Source organism: Leucopleurus acutus (genome assembly GCF_964270905.1).
Source record: "Leucopleurus acutus genome assembly, chromosome: 6".
NCBI lineage: Eukaryota > Metazoa > Chordata > Mammalia > Artiodactyla > Delphinidae > Leucopleurus > Leucopleurus acutus.
In genome coordinates, this window is record NC_139149.1 from 58,922,330 (window position 1) to 58,944,558 (window position 22,229).

Genomic DNA, 22,229 nt, shown 5'->3' on the forward strand with positions numbered 1-22,229 from the left:
CGCTCTCATTGTGAAACAGCCTTTGCAAATGCCACCTCCCCTCCTGAGCTCTGCAGAGTGGATTCCTCTCCTAGCTTCCTGCAGGGCTGTTCTGTTACTCGTTCCCTGGGGATCTCCCTCTCAACTCCAGCAGCATATCAAATACCTACGCCAGATAAATACGGGGATTTCTCTAAAACAAGTCCTGGTGAACAGGATGGCCTCCACATCACTGCACAGGTAATCACTTGAATGACGGTCCTTCTTAAAGAAAGAAGGCGAATGTAGGTAGGGAAAAATCATGCCTCAGTGAAATACCATGCATTAATCAGAGCACAACTTCTTAGGGTGTCTGATTCTGACTCACTGCCTTTGAGCTATTTATAACTATGTAAATTGTAGGTAACTGATAATGCAAATAATTCTTGCCTATATCCATGCAAATACGTTCTGTCTGGTGGAGGTGGAGGTGGAGGGTTCCGGACTTCTAAGGGGAAAAGCCAGTTTTACAGCCCTTTACAAATTCGTTTCTGTAATCCTATTTTTTGGCTTCTCCTTTGAACTGGTTGTAATACTTTTTCTGATTCCCTCATTTAATGAATGTGTTAATTAAAATTTGGGTGTGTTCATTTTATTTTTTCAGCTTTATTGAAGTATAATTGATAAAATCATAAGATGTTAAACGTACACAATGTGATGATGTGTTCATTTTGTAGTTGCATGAAAGTCATGCTTTTTATCTTTTGTTTGAAAGTTACCTTTGTAAAGCATCAGGGTTCTGGGACAGGAAATGGTAGTGTACCCAAAGGGGAAACAGAAGAGTGTGCGAAGGGACTCTTTACAGAGGTGTGGGGAGAGTAAAGAGACAGGGATCGTGAAGCACCCCCAATTAGCAGGAGAAGGAAACTGGTACCGCCTCTAGGGCTCACTGGGCATGGGGAGGGAGCTGTGGCCACACTTAAGAGGGACGCAAATAACGGCCCAGCAGGAAGGGGCAGGAGAAAAAATAATCATAACTTTCCTCTTGTCCTCTGAGCCCCATGAAGCCAGAGGGTAAAGGAGACAGGGTGAACATAGTCCAGCTTGTTTCCATGATTTTCAGTCAAATCAGTCCAACAAGAATCATAAAATCTCAGTGAATTTAGAGAATCCCGCCCAAGTCTGCTATAAAGGTTTTTATAGAGCCTTACATTACAGTTATACTTTATATGTACATAGTTAAATAATATAGCCCTTTGGTAAAAGTTCGTAAAAGAGACACCACCCTTTGATCACGTTCTACCTTTGATCCCGTATCTTACAGTCTTATGCTTATATTGCTCCCTCTAAAATATTTTTACTATAGTCTTAACAACCGTCATGTTAACAGATACCTGAAAAAAATCTAATGTTCTCTCCAGTTTCTGGACCCTAAGCCTCTGACCAAGAAGTGAAAAGTTGATGTAATTTTAAATCTATTTTTATATACTCATTCTCTGTATATTGGGTGGAAGCTTGGTGAATATACTTTGGAGAAAAGAAAAGCTGGATTGGTTTCTGGGTGAAAGAACCTTGATATGATAAATCTCAAGCTTTCTGCCCGGCCTATGTGCTTTCACACAAGTTAATGTTCAGCTGAGCACCTCGACATGCTCGGGTGGAAAACAGCACAGTTGCAAATCAGGGCTGAGGAAGCTGAATAAAACTGTGCATGATAGTGTGAGAAGAATTTAGAGCTCAAGGAGTGATCTGGAAGGAAGGGGAGAAGGAGGACGGCAAAACGACTGGAGGCTGCAGCAGAATCACAGAGTAGTTGAGGGACTATTTTAAGGATGGCTAATATTCCATTGTAAATTGTTTCCTACCAAATCTTTGGTAAAGTCGGCTTCATGCAAAACATGTATGTGAGTGGTTCTGAACAAACCGTAATAAGGAAATAACTTTAAAAAACCACCAGTAATGATAAAAAAAAAAAATAGAGGGCATTTGAGTGTTTAGTATGTCCTGGGCATTGTGCTAACACAGACGGCTAAACTATCTATGTTACAGTCACCCCCAGTGAGACAGATATTATACCCCCTTTTTAGGTAAGGAGGCTGAGGCTCAGAGAGGTTAAGTAACTCACCCAAGGCCACGTAGCCAGTTCACGAAAGAGCCAGGATTTGACACCAGAATCCAGTCTCTTTCCATAGCACCACATTGCTTCCTAATCATCCTCCCCACAGTGTCCTTAGAAAGCTGTCCTCCAGACTCTAACAGTCATTGACAAGAACCCCCTCCTCCTCTAAGGTTGCCCATTTCACAGTCAGAGGGCTGTAACCAAAGTTTTTCCATGTGTGAGTCAGATCTGTCTCCCTGCAGTTTCCACCCACAAGTCTTCCATCTGCTTCCTGGGCCACTCAGAACAAACCTAATCTTTCTTTTACGGAGCAGGCTGATATTTGAAGACAACGTGTAAAATTCTTCTACCATGTTGGACTTTGCATTATATGCATTGTAAAAGCAGGCATATGTGAAAGGGATCCTGTCTGAATTGCACATGGCTTTATTCCCAGCCACCTAGAACATGGCCTGGTACCTAGGCATTCAACAAATATTCATAGAATGGATGAAGGAAGGCCACATTTGGAGGGTACAGAGTATGGCTGATGGGGCAGCAAACATATGAAAGAGATACCACCCTCTGATTACTTTCTCTACATATCTCATAGTCATGTTCATACTGCTTCCTCTAAGATACTGTCACCAGAATCATAACAACCACCATTTTAACAGATACCTGAAAGAATTATTAGAGGCACCACTTTGGGAAAATATGTTTGCTGCTTCCACCCCATCCCCTCAACCGCCTACACTTGTTTCCAGGTGGTCAATGTTCTCCCTCAAGCTAAACCTGTGGGATAATGAAAGCAAGGGCAGTCAACAGATCCCTTAAACTATAACTTGCTTAATCATATGTAACCTGCCTTCACTGATCAAACCTGCCTTAACTGTTCCTACAAATTGCACACCCTTCAAGCTTCACATAGCTTAGACAATACATCACAAGACTCCTTTAACCGCCCCCTATAGGTAACACCTCTGACATATGGATCACTATAGTAACGGTTTCAAAAGCTGTTTTTCAGGAACATGGAGCTAGTCTTGCCCAGTTCATATTGGTCGAGACTGCCAACTATTCAACTGGGACTTCTGCAGTGTTGGATAGATGACCTTTTGACATCAGAAGGCCAAAACACTCCACCCTCAGATCACACTAACCCCTCCATTTTCTGAACAAGCATCCCACGAAAAAGCACGTAGCTCAGTTGCGCATGCGCAGAACACGGGTTACTTCACCGCCTTACCTCCATTCATCTTTCCCCAGGCCTCAGACCACCCTACTTTTTTTTTTTTTTTATTGCGGTACGTGGACCTCTCACCGCTGTGGCCTCTCCCGTTGCGGAGCACAGGCTCCGGACGTGCAGGCTCAGCGGCCATGGCTCACGGGCCCAGCCACTCCGCGGCATGTGGGATCTTCCCGGACCGAGGCACGAACCCGTGTCCCCTGCATCGGCAGGCGGACTGTCAACCACTGCACCACCAGGGAAGACCCATTCTTTTTTTAAAAATAAATTTATTTATTTATTTATGGCAGCGTTGGGTCTTTGTTACTGCGTACGGGCTTTCTCTAGTTGTGGAGAGTGGGGGCTATTCTTCGTTGCGGTGCATGGGCTCGTTGCGGTGGCTTTTCTCGATGCACAGCATGGGCTCTAGGCGCACTGGCTTCGGTAGTTGTGGAGAGTGGGGGCTATTCTTCGTTGCGGTGCATGGGCTCGTTGCGGTGGCTTTTCTCGATGCACAGCATGGGCTCTAGGCGCACTGGCTTCGGTAGTTGTGGCTCGTGGGCTCTAGAGCACAGACTCAGTAGTTGTGGCGCACGGGCTTAGTTGCTCCGCGGCATGTGGGATCTTCCCGGACCAGGGATTGAACCCGTGACCCCTGCATTGGCAGGCGGATTCTTAACCACTGTGCCACCAGGGAAGTCCTCATCTCATTCTTTATACATATACTTTTATACAACTCAAGAACTGACCATATGGAGAAATGAATTATTCTATACCAGTAACTGCTGGATATATATACACATATATACGTATATATGTGTATCTATACATATAAACTTTTTATTGTATAATAAATTATACAATAAAATTGATAAACTACATACCCATGGAAAAGTATTTTTGTTGCATCTAGGACATTATAAAGCACTGTGGTTCGATAATATGGGGAAGTAGCAGTGGAGAGAAGGGACAGTGGTAATTTTCACTGTCACTCAGCCTTTGCAACTCTAAGGGATTGAATCAAAATTAGAAATTCTCTAGTCTTATATTACATTTAGTCTTATATTTAGAAACCTGGAAAGGATGGGGCAACCAAACTGTGACGCTAAGAGGACAGAGAGAAGGGCAATCGGAGTGGAGGGAGCCTTTTTTAATACACTGCTGCCCAGGCCGAGAATGCCTGTAGATAACGCTTCAAGTTGGGCTGCCAATTCTCTTCTCCTGGGACGGCGGTCGTTGTGCTATTATTTAGGGCCACACTCTGCAGTGATCACCATTCGTACTTTTGTCCCACTGTTTGGCAACGGTCTGCTCCTGAAACTCTTTGGGTTTCAGTTTCCTCCCCTGTAAAATATTGGGCTTGCATCACAGAGGAGGGTTTCTGGAACACGCTCACAGCAGGACACCGTGGCGCCTGGAAGCGGAGCCCTTGAGCCAGGCCCCGCCCTTGAGCCTTTCGGCTGAGGCTGGAAGGGCGGGCGAAGCAGGAAGGTGGGTTTTGTTCCCAAAGGGCGTGGGAGGGCGCACTACACAGCGCCGGGCCTCCAGGCGCTCGCGCCCGCCCTGCCGCTCTCCGGGCCCCGCCCCGCAGCGCGTGGGGCCGGACTCTGACCCGGGGGCGGCCCGGCGCGCGCTCCCCGCCTCCTCCCCCCCCAGGGCCCCGCCCAGCGGCGCGGGAGGGGCCGGGCTCCGGCGAAGGGGGCGGTGGCCGCGGCGGTGACAGCAGCTCCCCGCCCCCGAGGCCGCCACGTCCCTCACGTACCACCCGGACGAGCTGCGGAGCGGCGACCTGGCGCCGGGGGCTCCGGCTCCTCCGGCGGGGCTCAGCATGAGGCTGGCGCGGCTGCTGCGCGGAGCCGCCTCGGCCGGTCCGGGCCCCGGGCTGCGCGCCGCCCGCCCCAACGTCAGCCGCAGCCTCACCTCGGACTCGGGCTCCGGCCCGGCGCCCGAACGCGGCGTTCCGGGCCAAGTGGACTTCTACGCGCGCTTCTCACCGTCCCCGCTCTCCATGAAGCAGTTCCTGGACTTCGGTGAGTGCGGCCCGGACCTCGGGCCTTCCTGCGCAGCCCCAGACGGGAGCTGCGGCCGCTGACCCCGGCCGGGCCCGGCCCGCGCGGACGCCCTCTTGTTTTCTGAGCGCCCCACTCAACGTCTCTCCCGGGGCGCCTTAGGCGCCTCCTTCCTTTCTCGCGGATGGATCTTTCTGCTCAGGTGCAGGGGCGGGCGAGATAACTGGAAGCGTGTGGAGTTTTTTTTTTGGCCGTGTATTGTTGAAAAACAAACCCGGGGCCGAGGGCGGAATGACCTGTCCCTTTTCAGCGCCCGTGTGCACCTCCGCGCTCGCAGCCTGGCCGTTTCGGAAGAGCGCAGCTCCGGTGGGAAGCGAGTGTGCTGACACCTCCGGGAGTCGCGTTGGGATTCTGCAGAGTGCTGATAAATGCTTAGTTTTGCATATGATGATTGCATAAAAGTGGCGTGCTGATAGGGGAAGCAGGTTATAACTGGCCCAGTGTTTCAGAGAATGTTTTCCTTGCCACTGGCTTAGGAGTTTCCACCAATGTCACATTCATTTCGTCAACAACAAACTCTGGAGCACGTGTAAAGTGCGTGAGTACAATATGATGTGGGGTTTGTTTACCAAAGTGACTATCGACTTTCGCCTTCCTCGGATGGGTGCTTCCTGGTTTTCTCTAGAAAGGCTGCAGAGGAATTTCAAAGTCAGGCATTTAACTTTGCCTTCTCATATGGGGGCGCTAAGGGGAAACGGGGGAAAGTAATAAAGTCAAAACTGTGAGTAGGCAGAGTTATCTTCTGCATTTTGAGTGCTGTTTGGTCACTAACGGATCACTAGTGGCTTGAAAGATAACCACCATGGTATCTTTTGGTATCTTGAATTTGTGGTTTACAGTGGCAATTTTGTTTGGCTCGGAGCTCTTGGTTTTTGTTTTTACTTTAAAATGACTCTAGTGTGATTAAGGGGTGAATTTGGCCTTGTTCCCAAGTATGCCATTAAACTTTCACAGGAAAATGTTTTAATACAATAATTCCTGCTATTGACAATCTAGTTTTTGCTAAGGATGTCTCTTGCTAAAACAGCAAGATTAAATCAGTGAGTTTAAAATGCATTACTGAAATAACAGGACTTCTTAGTTTAACTTTAAATGAAACTGCTTGCCAAAGGAGATTCTACAGCTGTTCTGCTTAGCATCTTGAGATAGGAGTGGAGGAGGAAGCAGGTTGCTTTCCAGGAATCAAACAATTGAATAGGACCTGCTGGGGGAGAAGCTTGAAGATGGTTGCTGAACAGGCATTGGTATTTTTTGCTTTCTGTTGCCTGAAAGACTCTTCTACATTTACTCTTTGCTTATGGCAATTAGTATAGTAGTTCTGCGTGGAATCAATGCATCTTCCTGTGAACATGTCAGAATTTCCACTGTTTCTTAGAGAGGTTCTTCTCATAAACCTAGAGTTAAGAAACAGATTTTTTTAATGATAGCAACAACAGGTTATATAGGATAGGTTTTTGCAGGTCCTACGTTAATTAGACCCTGTGACTTGCTTAGGCTTGCTTAGGTCGTCTTAGTTCTAAGATGGGAGATGTGAGTAATGGAGATAAGAAAGTATCCTCATTGCTGCTGTACAGTGTGGTTGGAAGGGTGGGAGTTGGAAGGTCATTCAGGCTATCTTGTCCCTTGTCTCCTCTTCCTTGCCCTGTCATATGGTGATGCTACCACTTGCCAAATAACTCCCTCTGTGTTTCTCCCTGCCTTATGGCCTTCACTTACTGCTGTTCCCACTGTTTGGTTTCAGGATCTGTGAATGCTTGTGAAAAGACCTCATTTATGTTTCTGCGGCAAGAGTTGCCTGTGAGATTGGCAAATATAATGAAAGAAATAAGTCTTCTTCCAGATAATCTTCTCAGGACACCATCAGTTCAATTGGTGCAAAGCTGGTAAGATTGCCTGTCTTGAGTTTGCAATTTCCATAGAGTTGTAGACTTTACCCGAAGTTAAAGCAAATACTTTTTTACTCTTCAGTGGAATCTTAAGGTAGTGGCAGCATTCCTCCTCCTTTGTTTGGATGTATCAGGGTTTATCCCCTGAATCCTGGACTGTACTACTTTTTGGTTTTGAAAAAAACAATCAGAACTGCACAGAAATACAAACACTATATTTCAGATTTGTGTTATTAAATCTGCAGGGATGTTATTTTATAATGTAATAAAAATATCTACTGTATGTTGATAGTTAGGGATTTATGTACATTACCTTTAATCCCTTCAATAACCCTGCCCAGTAGGCATGATTACCTCCATTTTATAGATGAGAAAACTGAGGCACCTACAGATTAAGTCCTTTGCCCAAGGCAGTACCAGTCGTGGTGGAGCTGGGATTCAAACTCAGATTTGTTTGTTTCTACTGCCCCATGCTGTGGTCAGATTAATAAAATGTATTAAAGGGTGTAAATATTTTTTATAAACTGAATTTATTTTATTGAAGTATATTTTTATAAATCACAAAAGTTAAAATCTTTATTCTACCATTTAAAGACAATTAGAAGTTATTAGAATTGTGTAGAAACTATGATCTCTCCTTTAAAAAATGACAGTAGAGGTATTAAAAGTGTGCACACATGTGTGGCCACCTGTGTACAGCCTTTCTTGTTAATGCTATTAAAAGTGTTATTCTCTTAAGCACTATAGATTTCAAACAAAAGAGTTTGCCAGATTTCAGTCTTAAATGAAAAAAATTGAGCTGCAAGACATTTCCCAATTATGATTTGTGGAGATCCTAGCTTTCCTGTTGTAGGCATTATAGTTTTGGGAGAAGCTGATCTAATGTCAGTTTTTTAAAATAAGTGAAAGAAGTATGACTGCTACATAAACGATAATTAGATGCCATGTAGTCCAAGAATGTAACAGTTAGAAATGTGTTAAGTAAGAGGAACTCTGATGGAAGGGGGACATACAATTTTCTATGGAGGCTTATTCCTGTTTTGTTTTGTTTTGTTTTGAATTCATTAAAAATAGAATATGCTGCATTTTGAAATCTTATCTGTGCCTAACACATTGTAAGTGTTGTAAATTTGATGCCAAAAACTCGGCCTCTGTGCACTGGTGCCAAATCAAATCTTGAAGACAAGAGTTTTGGGAGAAGTAGGAAAGAATAGCTTATTGCTTTGCCAGGCAAAGCGGGACACAGCGGGCTCATGCCCTGAAAAACTGTGTCCCAACGCAGGGAGATGTGGTGATTATAGCAGTGGTTCAAGGGCAGGGTTTGCTGATAAGGATGAGGGTGTGCAGGGCCTGCAGTCCTTTCATCTGGCCTCAGGTGGTCTCCTGATGAGCTTCCTGAGGTTATCAAACTGTGACCTTCTCTGGATTAAAGAATGCTAACATATTCCATTTGTTGGGGGTTTTAGTTCTGTAAAAAAGCTCAAAGATACTGTTATGTATCTCCCTTGAGGTGGAACCAGGACCTGCCCCAAGGCTGCACTGTTGTTTCTTGGCTGCTCCGGCCTTGTCTCTGCATCCTCTCCCTTCCCTGATTACCAACTGTTTGGACCTGCCCTTTGGAACTCAGGGAAGGTTGTGGAGGCTGGAGTCTATTCCCTACAAACAAGAAACAGGGGACATGGAAAGGCTTCCATGCCCAGGAGCCCCACAGGGTCCTGCTTGGTTTCAGTATCTCTTGAATAAAGAGCGTAATTGTTCTTGCCAATAAAGAGAAAAGTAAGTGTTAAGTCATAACAGTAGACATCAGAATCACTTGACTTTGGAATGTGTTGGCATGCAGTAAGGCATATTGCTTGTCAGAAACAACTTTCCAAACCAACATGTGGATTTACAGATTTTTAAAACACTTTCATTGCCCCTGGGTGCCTGCTAAGTTATGGCAGTTTTAGATCCAGCCAAAGCAGACCTTACACTACTGATGGTCATTGAATGGTAGGTGTTTTGGCTCTGGCGCTGCACTACCACTGTGCTCCTCAGCATGACCTTCAGAGAGTCATTTGGCTTCCCTCATTTTGCTCCTTTACCAGGTGATTTGCTCCCTTGAATTGTTAGGTAAATTAAAAACCTGCATTTTCATGACTTTTGTGTTTTTGTTCAGTTGTTTAAAAGAACCACGTGTTAGATTGTAAACTTTCAATAAACATCTGTTGACTGGACACAAACATCTAAAATTAAGTTTTTAAAGCAGAGGCATTTAAGTTAGACTCTTAGACCAAGGTAGGCTGGCATCCACATTTTACTGAGACTAAGACAAGTTAAGTCATTTGCCCAATATCACATAGCTATTGGTGACAGACTCAGTTCTCATAAGTCAGTATTTATACTGTAAGGTACAGTGGTAATTTTAAGAAATTTAAAAACTATCTTAGAGTATAGAACTTTAAAAAAAAGTAAGAAATCTTAAAATTCTTAAATCAAATTTAACCTAAGCTTTTAGGAGAAAACATGTACCTTCTTCTAATTATTGTCAGGCACTTTGCTTGAATGTGAATGGGTATAAAAATCCTACTTCAACCATAATTTGTTAAAAATTAATTAAAAATTAAGAAATGTTAAAAATGCCTTTTGAACATTTTCACAATATTAAAGTTTCAAAATGTAAAAGAACAGCTTTACTAGGGGTTGATCTGCATTTTAGGTATATCCAGAGTCTTCAGGAGCTTCTTGATTTTAAGGACAAAAGTGCTGAAGATGCTAAAACTATTTATGAGTAAGTACACAGTTTTGACCCTATTCTGAACACAATTTTTATACTGTTTGAACATCATATAAAAAATGTAAAGGTATTGAGCTTATACCTGCTGTTGGGTCACTTTAGGAAAATTGATTAACTTTTAGTTTCCCACTACTCTAGAACATATGGTGGTATATGTGTCTATAGCAGCCCATACAGGCCAATCAGGTAACATAAGTTCGTAAATTGGGCTGGGCATAAGAAAATCTTCATGTTCCTCTTAATTCTAGTGTAAAGAAAGATACAATTCAAATGGGATGACCAATATGGAAATGTAGATGTGGCCTCAGTACCACTTGGATGATAGGGGGCTGGTGAGGACTCTTGACCTGGAGAGTGCATGCTTCTAAAGGACAGCCATCTCAGCTCCGCTGATCATTGCTGAGCAGAAACACTGCCCAGATCATCTGATCTGTGTGTGTGTGTGTGTGTGTGTGTGTGTAAGAAAAACTGCAAGTCTAGTTTTTTTTAAAGTAAAATCTCTTAATTTTGAAAGATTGGAAACTAATTAAATTTTTAACAGACACTGAAGGCCTACAAAAACTTGTCTATGGGTCTCTAGCTTATGACCAGTGGTCTGTGAGACAGTGTAAGTAATGTGACCTGTTTAATAATCAACATACCAGGACTAATAAGCCCCATAGTCCCCTAAGGCAAGTTACCTGCTTATTCCAGTGAATGTTGCTCAGAACTTAAAGACTATACCTCTTTTGTTGTCCTTCGAGTGCATCACACATTTTTTATTTACTGTCTTTAAAGGTGATAGCAACATTTCACTTTTTAAACATGATTTTGGTCTGAAAATAACATCAGGAATTTACTGTGTCTAGGTATGCAGCATAGTTTACACAGATGATGTCATTTAATCTTTAAAATAACTCTACTGAGGTAATACTATCTGTGCACAAAGAGGTTAAGTAACATAAGATAGCATTAAGGTCACAGAGATAGCAAATGGATTTGGACCCACTCAGTCTTACTTAAAAGTAAACATTATGCTGTAGAACCTTCTGGGAAAAGTTATTCAGAGCTGAATTTTAAAAAATAAGGTGAGCAGCCAGGCAGAATACTGCAGGTTTTGGTTTTGACAAGATAGAGAGACGTGAAATAAATGATTAAGGAGTGACTAGAAATGATGAGTTGATTGTTGTTTTTGAGGAGTTTTGTTGTTTGTATTTTGGATTAACAGTTTGGTTTCAAAACTAATTACAAGCTAGGAATTCCAAAAATGTTTTGAGTAGTGAGAGCATCATTGGAATAGGTTAATAGCATTCAAGATGATGACTTTGAATGAGAAAGCACTCATTCGGAAGTGTAAATTCTTACGGGTATATTACAAGATGGATTTTGTTACTTCATAACTAAGACTTCTTTCCTCTTTTATTTAGTTCTTTAAATTAACCATGCAATAATGTCTTCCGAATGATAGAAATGGGAAGCCTGGATGGCTTGAAGATGTTTCTTTGAACACAACATTTACCTTTTCTTCTCCCATTTTTTTTTAAACTCATTGGATGAATGGACTTAGAATTCTTTTCTACTTTTCTAAGTGGCCCTTTCTCTTTTTGAACCTGGGGAATAGTTCCAAAACAGACAGCCTTTATTGGCTCATTCATCTTCATTCCTTACAGAGCGTGTGTTCCCTAGAAGCAAGTGCTCTGTCTTCCCTTATGCTGAATGTCCCTGGATCCATCCTCATAGCAAGTGCTCAGATAATCTTAGTTAATAATGGTTAAAGAAAACGCTTCACATTTGTAGGATTGTGTTTTGTGGCCGTGTTACTTTTAGGAGTTCCAAGAAAATAGTTACATCTCACAAGTTCTATTTTGGAATTTCTTAACATCTCCATAGACGTGGTATATTTTATCATCTGAAATATATTTAAATAAGTGTAAGAAAACATGCACCGATGCTTCTTTTACTGAATTAGGGCTTCCTTGCCTAGTATTATTGAGTAAACTTAGATTTTAGTATCCCATTCACTTGCCAAAATATTTGGCTGTTTTAACAGACGGGTTTGTTTAGCTTTACAGATACTGTGATACGGATCAGGAACCGACACAATGACGTGATTCCCACGATGGCTCAGGGTGTGATTGAATACAAGGAGAGCTTCGGGGTGGATCCTGTCACCAGCCAGAATGTTCAGTACTTTTTGGATCGTTTCTACATGAGTCGCATTTCAATTAGAATGTTACTCAATCAGCACTGTAAGTGTCTGCAAGTCAAGAGAAGAAGCTAAATAAGATGTGTTGGTATATTTTAAATTTATTTAGAAAACTTCCTTTTAGGGAGAACATTTAATTTTACTTTTTCACGTATTAAGAAAAGCAAATAGACTGCCGTACAAAGGAGCTTTTTTTAAATTGAGTTTTTATGTTTAACATTATGTAAAATACTATGTTTATGTTTAAGGAAAATACTTGTTCTACTGTTTGCTACCCATTAGAGAAACAGTATTCAAATCTGGACAGGGGCATTAGGTATTTTAGCTTATTTTATTTGTTTTTTATTTTTTGATAGCTTTATTATTTGGTGGAAAAGGCAAAGGAAGCCTGTCTCATCGAAAACACATTGGAAGCATAAATCCAAACTGCAATGTGGTTGAAGTTATTAAAGGTAAGTACCTTTCTCCTTTCAGAAAAAATGAAAAAATCAAAACTGAGTATTATTTCTTGCTATTAAAATAATTATTTATATTATGAGATAAAATGTTAGGAGGGAACATATGGGTTTGAATATAACTTTATGATGCTAACTGTGCACTATGAATAGGACGAATGTTTTGTTGATACAGTGTTTTGTTAAGAGTGTGGTATTATGAGGCTATCTGTTGACTTCAAAATATTTCCTCCTCCCCTCTTTCTAATTCCCTGTATTGGAGCCATAATTCATAATAGTTTGGTTTGCATCTTTCCACACTTTTTTGTGTTTGTACCGTCTATACTCGTACACATACATAACTGTTGGTCTTACATTGTTTGTTGATTTTGGAGAATGGGGTACTTTGTGTATATTTTTCTACAAGTTTACAGACATTGTACCATGTGCAGTACATATGGATATACACCAGGTTATTGAATGGCCGTTACGGATGTGTCAGAATGTATTAATCCATCTCCTATTGATGCCTATTTCGGTGGTTTTAAATTTTCTATCACCAACAGTACTGCAGTGGACATCCTTAGATATGTGCTGACTTTTGCTAGTATTTTAGAAGGCAAGATTCCTAGAATCAAAAATATTTAAAGTGCATTTCAAATTTTGATACCTCCAAAAACGTATCAATGAATGAGAGTGGCTATTCCCTAAACCCTTACAACTCTAAATTTTTGTTATCTGTATTGTAAATATTTTCTTCAGCCTTCTGGTTTTCTTTTTACTTTGTTTATGGTGTCTTTTCCCATACAGATATTTTAATTTTTTGTGATCATATCTGTCATTTTTTCCTTTCTGGCCTTTAGGCTTTGTCATGTCATACTTAAAAAAGACCTTCCCCAAACTAAGATTATTAAAGTATATTTTTTTCTATAGAAAGTTTTAAAATTTCTTTTGTCTATATACTATTGCCATCTTAATGCATGAAACAGAAGTAAATTTATTTAATGACTTTTTTGTTTTGATTCACACTAGATGGCTATGAAAATGCTAGGCGTCTGTGTGATTTGTATTATATTAACTCTCCCGAACTAGAACTTGAAGAACTAAATGGTAAGCCTGATGCCTTTTCCTTATTGAGTAGTGTTATGATTACCAGAGAAGGAATGATAAGAATTTAGATTTGTTTTAATTAAAAGAACTTTTCATCAACTTCTTCATTGGATATGAAAACTGAGGGAGAGCAAATCATGTTAAAAATATATGTATTTATGTGTGTGTACATATATATATATTTTAATTTAGTTGGATCCTTTCTGAAAGACATTTTGGCTTTTTCTTCCCCGTTTTCCTTATTTTTAATTGATAATATTGATTCTTTGCTTATTTTTGATTTTCTGGTTAGTCATAGAAAAAAGTGATGCTGAGAAAATTACATCTGACTTTTATATGTGCTTCAATAATGTATGGTTTACCCTTTAAGATTTCTATTTCCTGAGTTGTAAACCATTTTTTATTGTTGAGGAAGTAAAAAGACTGGAGATGTAAAAGAGGAAAGAAGGATGCTCATCTATATGAGAATCTGATTATTTCTGATGGTCTTCTTTTTACCCTGACTAGTGCCTTTTGGACACAAAAGGTTTAGATGCCTTGGAAGGAGATTGATGAGTCTCCCTGTTTTTCCTTGAGGTAGGGTAGTTTGATAGAGGGACAAACATTTCCTAAGTTAAAATCACCCTTTAAGAAGAATGAAATTAAATAGGCTTTACTGAGTTGTATTCTGGACCTTAGAGTGGGAGGGCAGTGGAGGAAGTTGCCCCATTGAAAATAGAATTGCCTGGTTTTCTACAGCCATATGGTACCATTCAGTAAATAAGAACCACAATGCACAAGTGATAGTTTGGGAACCTGAACTGCTGTGGGCAGTTTCCAGATGTACTGTCCACGTTTCCAAGGGACAGTATTCAGTGGGGAGTCCAGTTTATTGGCTGAATTAGAATTCTAAGGCATGGAGACTCTTACTCCTTTACTAAAAGTTCTGCTTTACTTATTATCTGCCCTCTACCCCCAGCTGGGCTCCTATTAAATGTTTGAATGTAGAATTAGTAGTCCTTGATAAATTGATGCTAGCTCGAAGTTTTTATTCAGATCTATATCCGTTGAAGTGCCTAAAATAAAACAAAACGTTCCACCTGGGTGAAACAATTAAAAAATGGCTTTTTAAAGAAATAATGTATTTATGTGGGTTGGACCAAGTAGACTTTAACACTTCTTTTTGGAAGGTAAAATTCCGACCTTAAGGCTGAGTGTCTTAAACAGACTCACCGTTGTAGACAAGAATGGGAAGATGGGTTGGTAGATCATTATGCAGGATTGCAAGAGTGAGTGCAGGACTCTTGTTGTCACAGTCAGTTATAAATTTGTGTGAGCATTGGGTTCAAATACTGATTCAGTGAAGAACTGGTGTGGCCCTTCTCCCCCAAATAGTACTATCCTCCACAGTAAATGTTTTCTTTTCATCACTACACAATATATTCTTTAAAATGCTCTAAGCACATCTCTCTGTACTTTCATATTTTTCTCTTCTGCTCTGTAGCAAAATCACCAGGACAGCCAATACAAGTGGTTTATGTACCATCCCATCTCTATCACATGGTGTTTGAACTTTTCAAGGTTTGTAAAATAGTATTACGTCACCTTTATCAGTCCTTTTCTAAGGTTAGGAATCTGCTTTGAAAGTTTAAATACTGTACCGCATTTTCCTCAGTTTCATTAAAAGATACCCTTTCATGTTCGGTGTCATGTCACATCACTGGAGATCAGCTGTTTGTCAACATTCACGGGCCCCTCAGTTTAGTGGTAAGCTCAGACCTGGGACTCAGAAAGACCTGGATTTGAATTCCAATTCTGCCACATAATATGTGTGTGACCTTGGGCAAGTCACTCAACCTTTCTGAGCCTCAGTTTACTCCTCTGTAAAACAAGGATAATACTATCTAGGTTACTATGAAGAGAATAACATACTAAATTCTAATACAATGGCAGCACACTATAGGTGCTCAATAAAGTTTTATTTATATTTTTACAAAACAAAATATTTAGAAGAATGATTCTCAACTTTCACCTCTAAAGGACCAGTCCCACTGTTATATGCATTTGTTTTGAGAAAGTCATTTATATTGATTTACAGGGCTTCTCCTGTTATTTTTGCTCTTTACAGCAAAATTTGAAAACTAAATACAATTATGCTAATAATATTGAGAGTACGTTTTTTCTCATCAACACACCAATGACACTTGCTGGTAGACAGGAAAGTGAATGATGAGGAGTGGTACGGGTCCATGTGGCTGAAAATTACACCCCAGATCAAGCCTGTAGTCTCTCTCAGTGTGGTTACCATGTCTTCAGCCAAGAGCCTGTGGAAGAGAGAAGAGGTGGCTTTCAGCCTGATCATGAAAAAGAAAAATACAGTGAAACAGAGAAACTGGTTGACTGTCTTAGAATAGCTAAGATTGAAGAATGTTCTTGGTTCTAAGACAGCAAGAACGTATCGAATATCTTACAAAAATCTTTCTACCAAAGTGGTTAAATGAATAAACAATTGGCACTTCAAGGATTAACATTTTTCCTTGAAATTGCAGTCACATAAAGATCTTGTTCCCCATGATGCTTTATAAAAGAAATATTACCATATTATGTAACAGATTTTATATTATGTCAGTGATAATGGCTTCTGTCTGAAACCTGATCTTAAATGGCCTTTGGTAGAGATGACAGAATCTCCTCCTCAGGGGACTCAATCCTGATTGGTGTTCCAGGGCCACACACTCTTATTTCCAAGTTCAGTCCTGTCTTTTGCCTTTTAAACTGTATCTAGTCTTAGCAGTTCCTACTCCAATGCTACATGTCATCACTTAGTGCTTACGATATGTTGGCACTGTGTACCCTGTATCCTCTAGAAATTGGTCAAAACAGTTTCACAGCGTAAATACCCCAGTTTCAAACCAGTGGTAACTTGGATTCATTTCTACATCATAATAAGACTTGCTATTAATACTAAATGAAAAAATTGTTTTTTCTTAAAGCAATTTATGACAATTTAAATAGTTCTTTAAAATGGAGATGAAACTGTTTTCAAAAAACGAGGTTTGCCCATTACCAAATCATAAAAATATTTGGATAGAATTTTCTGCTTTCATGTAAAACTAGTTAAAAGTGTCGAGAAGTCTGGTTTTGGAAAATATGCAGAATTTAGTTGGGGTCTTTAAATCTAAATATCTACCAAGTCCTTCAAAACTGACTATTTTTTTAAAGTAATTCTTTAAATATGGTTATAAGAATTATGATTCTCTGGCATATTTCCACTGAATTAAATTTTTAGAAAAATTTCAAGTAGTGCATATGTACTTGAAAATTGTAATTAGTTTCTCTCTTTAAAGTTGCATTTTTAATGTAACCCTTATGTATTTCAGAATGCAATGAGAGCAACAATGGAGCATCATGCCAACAAAGGTGTTTACCCGCCTATTCAAGTCCATGTCACGCTGGGTAATGAGGATTTGACTGTGAAGGTAAATGCTGTTCTTTGTTTATTTTTTTAAATTGATGTACAGGCATGCACATATAGAAAGAAATTGTCTTTCTAGAAGACAATTTATTCTTAGGAGAAAGAAATTCTGTAACTAATTGATAATAAGCACATTACTTCATTTATCTGGCAGGTTATGGAATATTCCCTTGAGTCTATTTCTGTTCTGGTCCTTCATCCAGATGATTCAAGTTAAAGTAAATCCTGGAGACAGACAGCTTAGCAGGATCATGAATGTCCACTTTGGTATCTACTTTGATAAGTAAAATCTAAAATATTTGGGTATTTGTAGTGTTATGTAGATAGTACATAATTTTTCATTTTTAAACAATGCTTTTTAATCTACTTTTGTTTCATTTGATTTTCATAGCAAATTTTAGTTAGGAGCAAAGGTAATTTTATTCTCAATTTTACAGATATGAAACTAGACACAGTGATTAGTTCATTATTAGATGGCCAATAAATGACACAGGACATGAAATCAGTCTTTTGACCCAAGTGCCAGGCCTTCTCTACTACATTTTTCAGATAGTCCAGTTTCTTAGAGTATGATAATGTTTCTCTCTTTAAAATAGTCATTTTAAATTTTGTATTAAATTAATAAATGAAGAGCATATAAAAATCATATATGTCAGGTCCTTGCCGTTTGTAGGTCACTACTCAGAGATAGTCTTTTAGTTGTTTCTTCTGGTATTTAGCTAGTTTAAAGTAGTATTCTAATATTGCTGTTTCTGAAATTAGAAAATTTTAAATAGCTAACATCAGCTTTCAGTTATGGTAGCTGAGAAGTTAGCTCTCTTAGAGCATCTCCCCTCTTTCTCCTCCCCCAGCCTCAATTGCCATTTTCCTAGCATTTAAGTTCATACATGGAATTATAGACTAAAAATAATCATCTTGCAGAACTTTTGAAGGCATCTACTGTTCCTTTTTTTTCTTAAGTATACAATTCAGTGGTTTTTAGTATATTCACAAGGTTGTACAACCATACCACTGTCGAATTTCAGAACATTTTCATCACTCCCAAGAAAATACTCAGTGTTCATTAGCAGTCACTCCCCATTTCCTCCTCTCCCCAGCCTTTAGCAACCACTAATCCACTTTCTGTGTATGGATTTCCCTGTTTTGGACATCTCATAAAAATGCAGTCATACGATACGTGGTCTTTTGTGACTGACTTCTTTCACTTAGTATATTATAGCATGTATCCATTCCTTTGTATGGCTGAATAATATTATGTTGAATGGGTATAAACATATTTTGCTTATTCATTCATCAGTTCATGGACATTTGGGTTGTTTTCATTTTTTGGTTTTTGTGAATAATGCTGCCATTTGTGTACAAGTCTTCGTGTAAACATTGGTTTTCAGTTCTCTTATGAATATATATACGAGTTGAATTGCTTATAGGTAACTCTGTTTAACTTTTGAGGAATGCCAAACTCCTTTCCAAAGTGACTGTACCATTTTACATTTCCATCAGTAATGAATGAAAGTTCTGATTTTTCCATATCCTTGCCAACATTTGTTATTGTCAGTCTTTTTGATTATAGCCATTCTAATGGGTGTAAGTGATATATATCTTCTTGGAAAAAATGTCAATTAAGATCCTTTGCTCAGTTTTTAAGTGGGTTGTCTTTTTATTGTTGAGCTCTATTTATTTGTTTTCTATCGTAGATACTAGTCCCTAATGAGATATATAGTTTGCCAATGTTTCTGTGGCTTATCTTTTCACTTTCATCGTAGTGTTCTTTGGAACACAAAGGTTTTAATTTTGAAGAATTGCAGTTATTCTATTTTTTCTTTTATTGCTTGTGCTTTCCATGTCACATCTAAGAAGAAACCATTGCCTAATCCAAAATCACAAAAATTTATGCCTTTGTTTCTTTCTAAGAGTTTTATAGTTTTAGTTCTTATGTTTAGGTCTTTGATCTAATTTTGAGTTAATTTTTATAAATGGTTTGAGGTAGGGATCCAGTTTCATTCTTTTGCAGATAGATATCCAGTTGTCCCAGTACCATTTGTGAAAAGACTATTCTTTCTCCATTGAATTTTCATGTCATCCTGGTCAAAAATCAATTGCTTGTAAATGTATAGGTTTATTTCTGGATTCTCAATTCTATTCCATTGGTCTATATATCTCTCCTTAAGCACATTTTGATGATTATTGTTTTGTTGTAAGTTTTGAAATTGGCAAATGTGGGTCTTCAAACTTTGTTCTTCCCTTTCAAGGTTGTTTTGACTATTATGGGTTCAGTGCATTTTCATAAGAATTTTAGTATCAGCATGTCGATTTCTGCAAGAAACACCAGCTTGAATTTTTATGGGGATCAAGTTCAATGTTTTAGATCAATTAAGTCTTCCAGTTCATGAACAACAGGATGTCTTTGCACTTATTTAGATCTCTTTAATTTCTTTCATCAGTGTTTTATGATTTTCAGTGTACAAGTCTAACACTTATTTTGTTAAGTTTATTCTTAATTATTTTATTCTTTTGGGGGCTATTGTAAATGGAATTGTCTTCTTTCATTTTTGGATTGTACATTGCCAGTGTATAGGAATATAATTGATTTTTGTGTACTGATCTTGTATCCTGCAACCTTGCCAAACTCATTTATTAGTTTTCATAATTTTTTTGTGAACTCCTTAGGATTTTCTATACACAAGATCATGTCATCTGTAAATAGAAATAATTTTACTTCTTCCTTTCCAATCTGTTTTTTTTCATTGCCTAATTGTGTGGCTAGAACCTCCAGTACAATGTTGAATACAACAGGTGTCCTTTTCTTTTTACTTACCTTGGGAAAGCTTTCAGTCTTTTTTCTTTTTTTTACTTTTATATGATGGACTGTTTTTTTTAATTTATTTATTTTTGTCTGCATTGTGTCTTCTTTGCTACACACGGGCTTTCTCTAGTTGTAGTGGGTGGGGGCTATTCTTTGTTACAGTGTGTAGGCTTCTCATTGAGGTGGCTTCTCTTGTCGTGGAGCACAGGCTCTAGGTGTGCGGGCTTCTGTAGTTATGGCACGTGGGCTCAGTAGTTGTGGCTCGCGGGCTGTAGAGTGCAGGCTCAGTAGTTGTGGTACACAGGCCCACCTGCTCCACAGCGTGTGGGATCCTCCCGGACCAGGGCTTGAACCTGTGTCCCCTGCATTGGCAGGCAGATTCTTAACCACTGCACCACCAGGGAAGTCCCAGAGCTCAGTTATTAAGTGTATATATGTTTATAATTTTATATCTTCTTGATGTGTTGACCCTCTGTCATTGTAAAATGTCCTTCTTTGTCTCTATTAACAATTTTTGACCTAAAGTATATTTTATCCAATATTAGTATAATATCCCAGCTCTCTTTTGGTTTCTGTTTTCATGGTGTATGTTTTTCCAGACTTTTTTACTTTGAACCCGTTTGCGTCTTCAAATCTAAAACATGTCTCTTGTAAACAGCATATGGTTTGTTCATTTTTTTTAATCCATCCTGCCAATGTCCACCTTTTAATTGGAGTGTTCAAGCCAGTTACATTTAACATAATAATTGTTAATGTAGAATTTACATTTGACATTTTGTCATTTTTTCTATATATCTTGTCTTTCTTTATCCTTTCTTTCAACATTACTGCTGCTTTTTTTGTTTAAATGGTAACTTTTTAGTTTATCATTTTAATTTCCTTCTTGTTTTTTTAAATTATATTTGAGTTATTTTCTTAGTGGTTGTCCTGAGATTATAATTTTTATTTATAGCAATCTAGTTCAGATTATATACCAACTTAATTTCAATAGTATACACAGACTTTGATCCAGTATAGGTCTGTTCCCTCCCCCTCCCCATCCTTTGTGGTGTTATTGGCATATACATATACATATCTTTATACATTGTATGTCCATCTACACAGATTTATAATTATTGCTCTGTGCAGTTGTCTTTTAAATAATACAGGAGGAAAAAGTTATGAACAAAAAAATACGCTTAAACAATCCTTTATATTTATCTATGTGGTTACCTTTCCTGGTGCTCTTTATTTATTCATGTGGATTTGATTTACTGTCTATTGTTCTTTTATTTTAGGGAGAAGGATTCCCTTTAGTATTTCTTGATAGGGGAGGTCTACCAATGATGAACTCAGTTTTTGCTTATCTGAGAATGTCTCAATTACTCCATTTTTTTTTTTTTGCGGTACACGGGCCTCTCACTGTTGTGGCCTCTCCCATTGCGGAGCACAGGCTCCGGATGCACAGGCTTAGCAGCCATGGCTCACGGGCCTAGCTGCTCCGCGGCATGTGGGATCTTCCCGAACTGGGGCGCGAACCCGTGTCCCCTGCATCGGCAGGCGGACTCTCAACCACTGTGCCACCAGGGAAGCCCTCTCCTTCATTTTTGAAGGATAATTTTACTGGCTATGGAATTCTTGGTTGATAGTCTTTTTCTTTCTATATTCATTTCTTTGAATATGTTAATCCTACTGCCTTTTGGCCTTCATGGTTTCTGATGAGAAACCAGCTGTTAATCTTTTTAGAATCCTTTGTGTGTGATGAGTCATTTTTCTTGCTGCTTTTAAGATTCTTTCTTTTTGGCTTTTGACAGTTTGACTGTAATCTGTCCAGGTATGGATCTCTGAGTTTATTATACTTGGAGTTTGAATAGCTTCATCTTTTTCATCAAAATCAGGAAGTTTCAGCTATTATTTCTTCAAATATTCTTTTGTCCCTTTCTCTCTTTCTTCCTGGAATTCCCAATATGTGCATCAGTACACTTGATGGAGTCCCACAGGTGTTTTTGATGCTTTGTTCTTTTTTTTTTCTTTTTTTTTTTCTGTTTCTCAGATGGGATGATTTCAGTTGACGTGTCATCACTATTGATGATTCTTTCTTACAAGTGTTTAAGTCTGCTGTTGAGCCCTCCTAGTGAATTTTTTTGTTTTGGTTATTATACTTCTCAATTCCAGAATTTCTATTTAGTTCTCTTACATAATTTCTATATTTTTTATTGCTATTCTTTATTTGGTGAGATATCATCCTC

At 39.1% G+C, this 22,229-nt stretch overlaps 1 protein-coding gene across 5 annotated transcripts in view; it reads left to right on the plus strand.

Moving 5' to 3' along the window:
- The first annotated feature begins 5,054 nt into the window (after positions 1–5,054).
- Positions 5,055–22,229, plus strand: part of PDK1 (pyruvate dehydrogenase kinase 1) — a 33,697-nt gene continuing 16,522 nt past the window's right edge. For 3 of the 5 annotated variants that reach the window (XR_014326281.1, XM_082841364.1, XM_082841365.1), the window contains exons 1-8: positions 5,055–5,314; positions 7,095–7,236; positions 9,938–10,009; positions 12,059–12,243; positions 12,557–12,652; positions 13,667–13,744; positions 15,228–15,304; positions 17,104–17,202. Coding sequence is in view for 4 of the 5 variants with exons in the window: in XM_082841364.1 (XP_082697490.1) it covers positions 5,113–5,314; positions 7,095–7,236; positions 9,938–10,009; positions 12,059–12,243; positions 12,557–12,652; positions 13,667–13,744; positions 15,228–15,304; positions 17,104–17,202 (951 nt within the window). In the remaining variant the exon portion in view is untranslated. Of the gene's footprint in view, positions 5,315–5,485; positions 5,892–7,094; positions 7,237–9,937; positions 10,010–12,058; positions 12,244–12,556; positions 12,653–13,666; positions 13,745–15,227; positions 15,305–17,103; positions 17,203–22,229 lie in introns of those variants that run through there. The other 2 variants (XM_082841366.1, XM_082841367.1) reach the window with 2 other exon arrangements.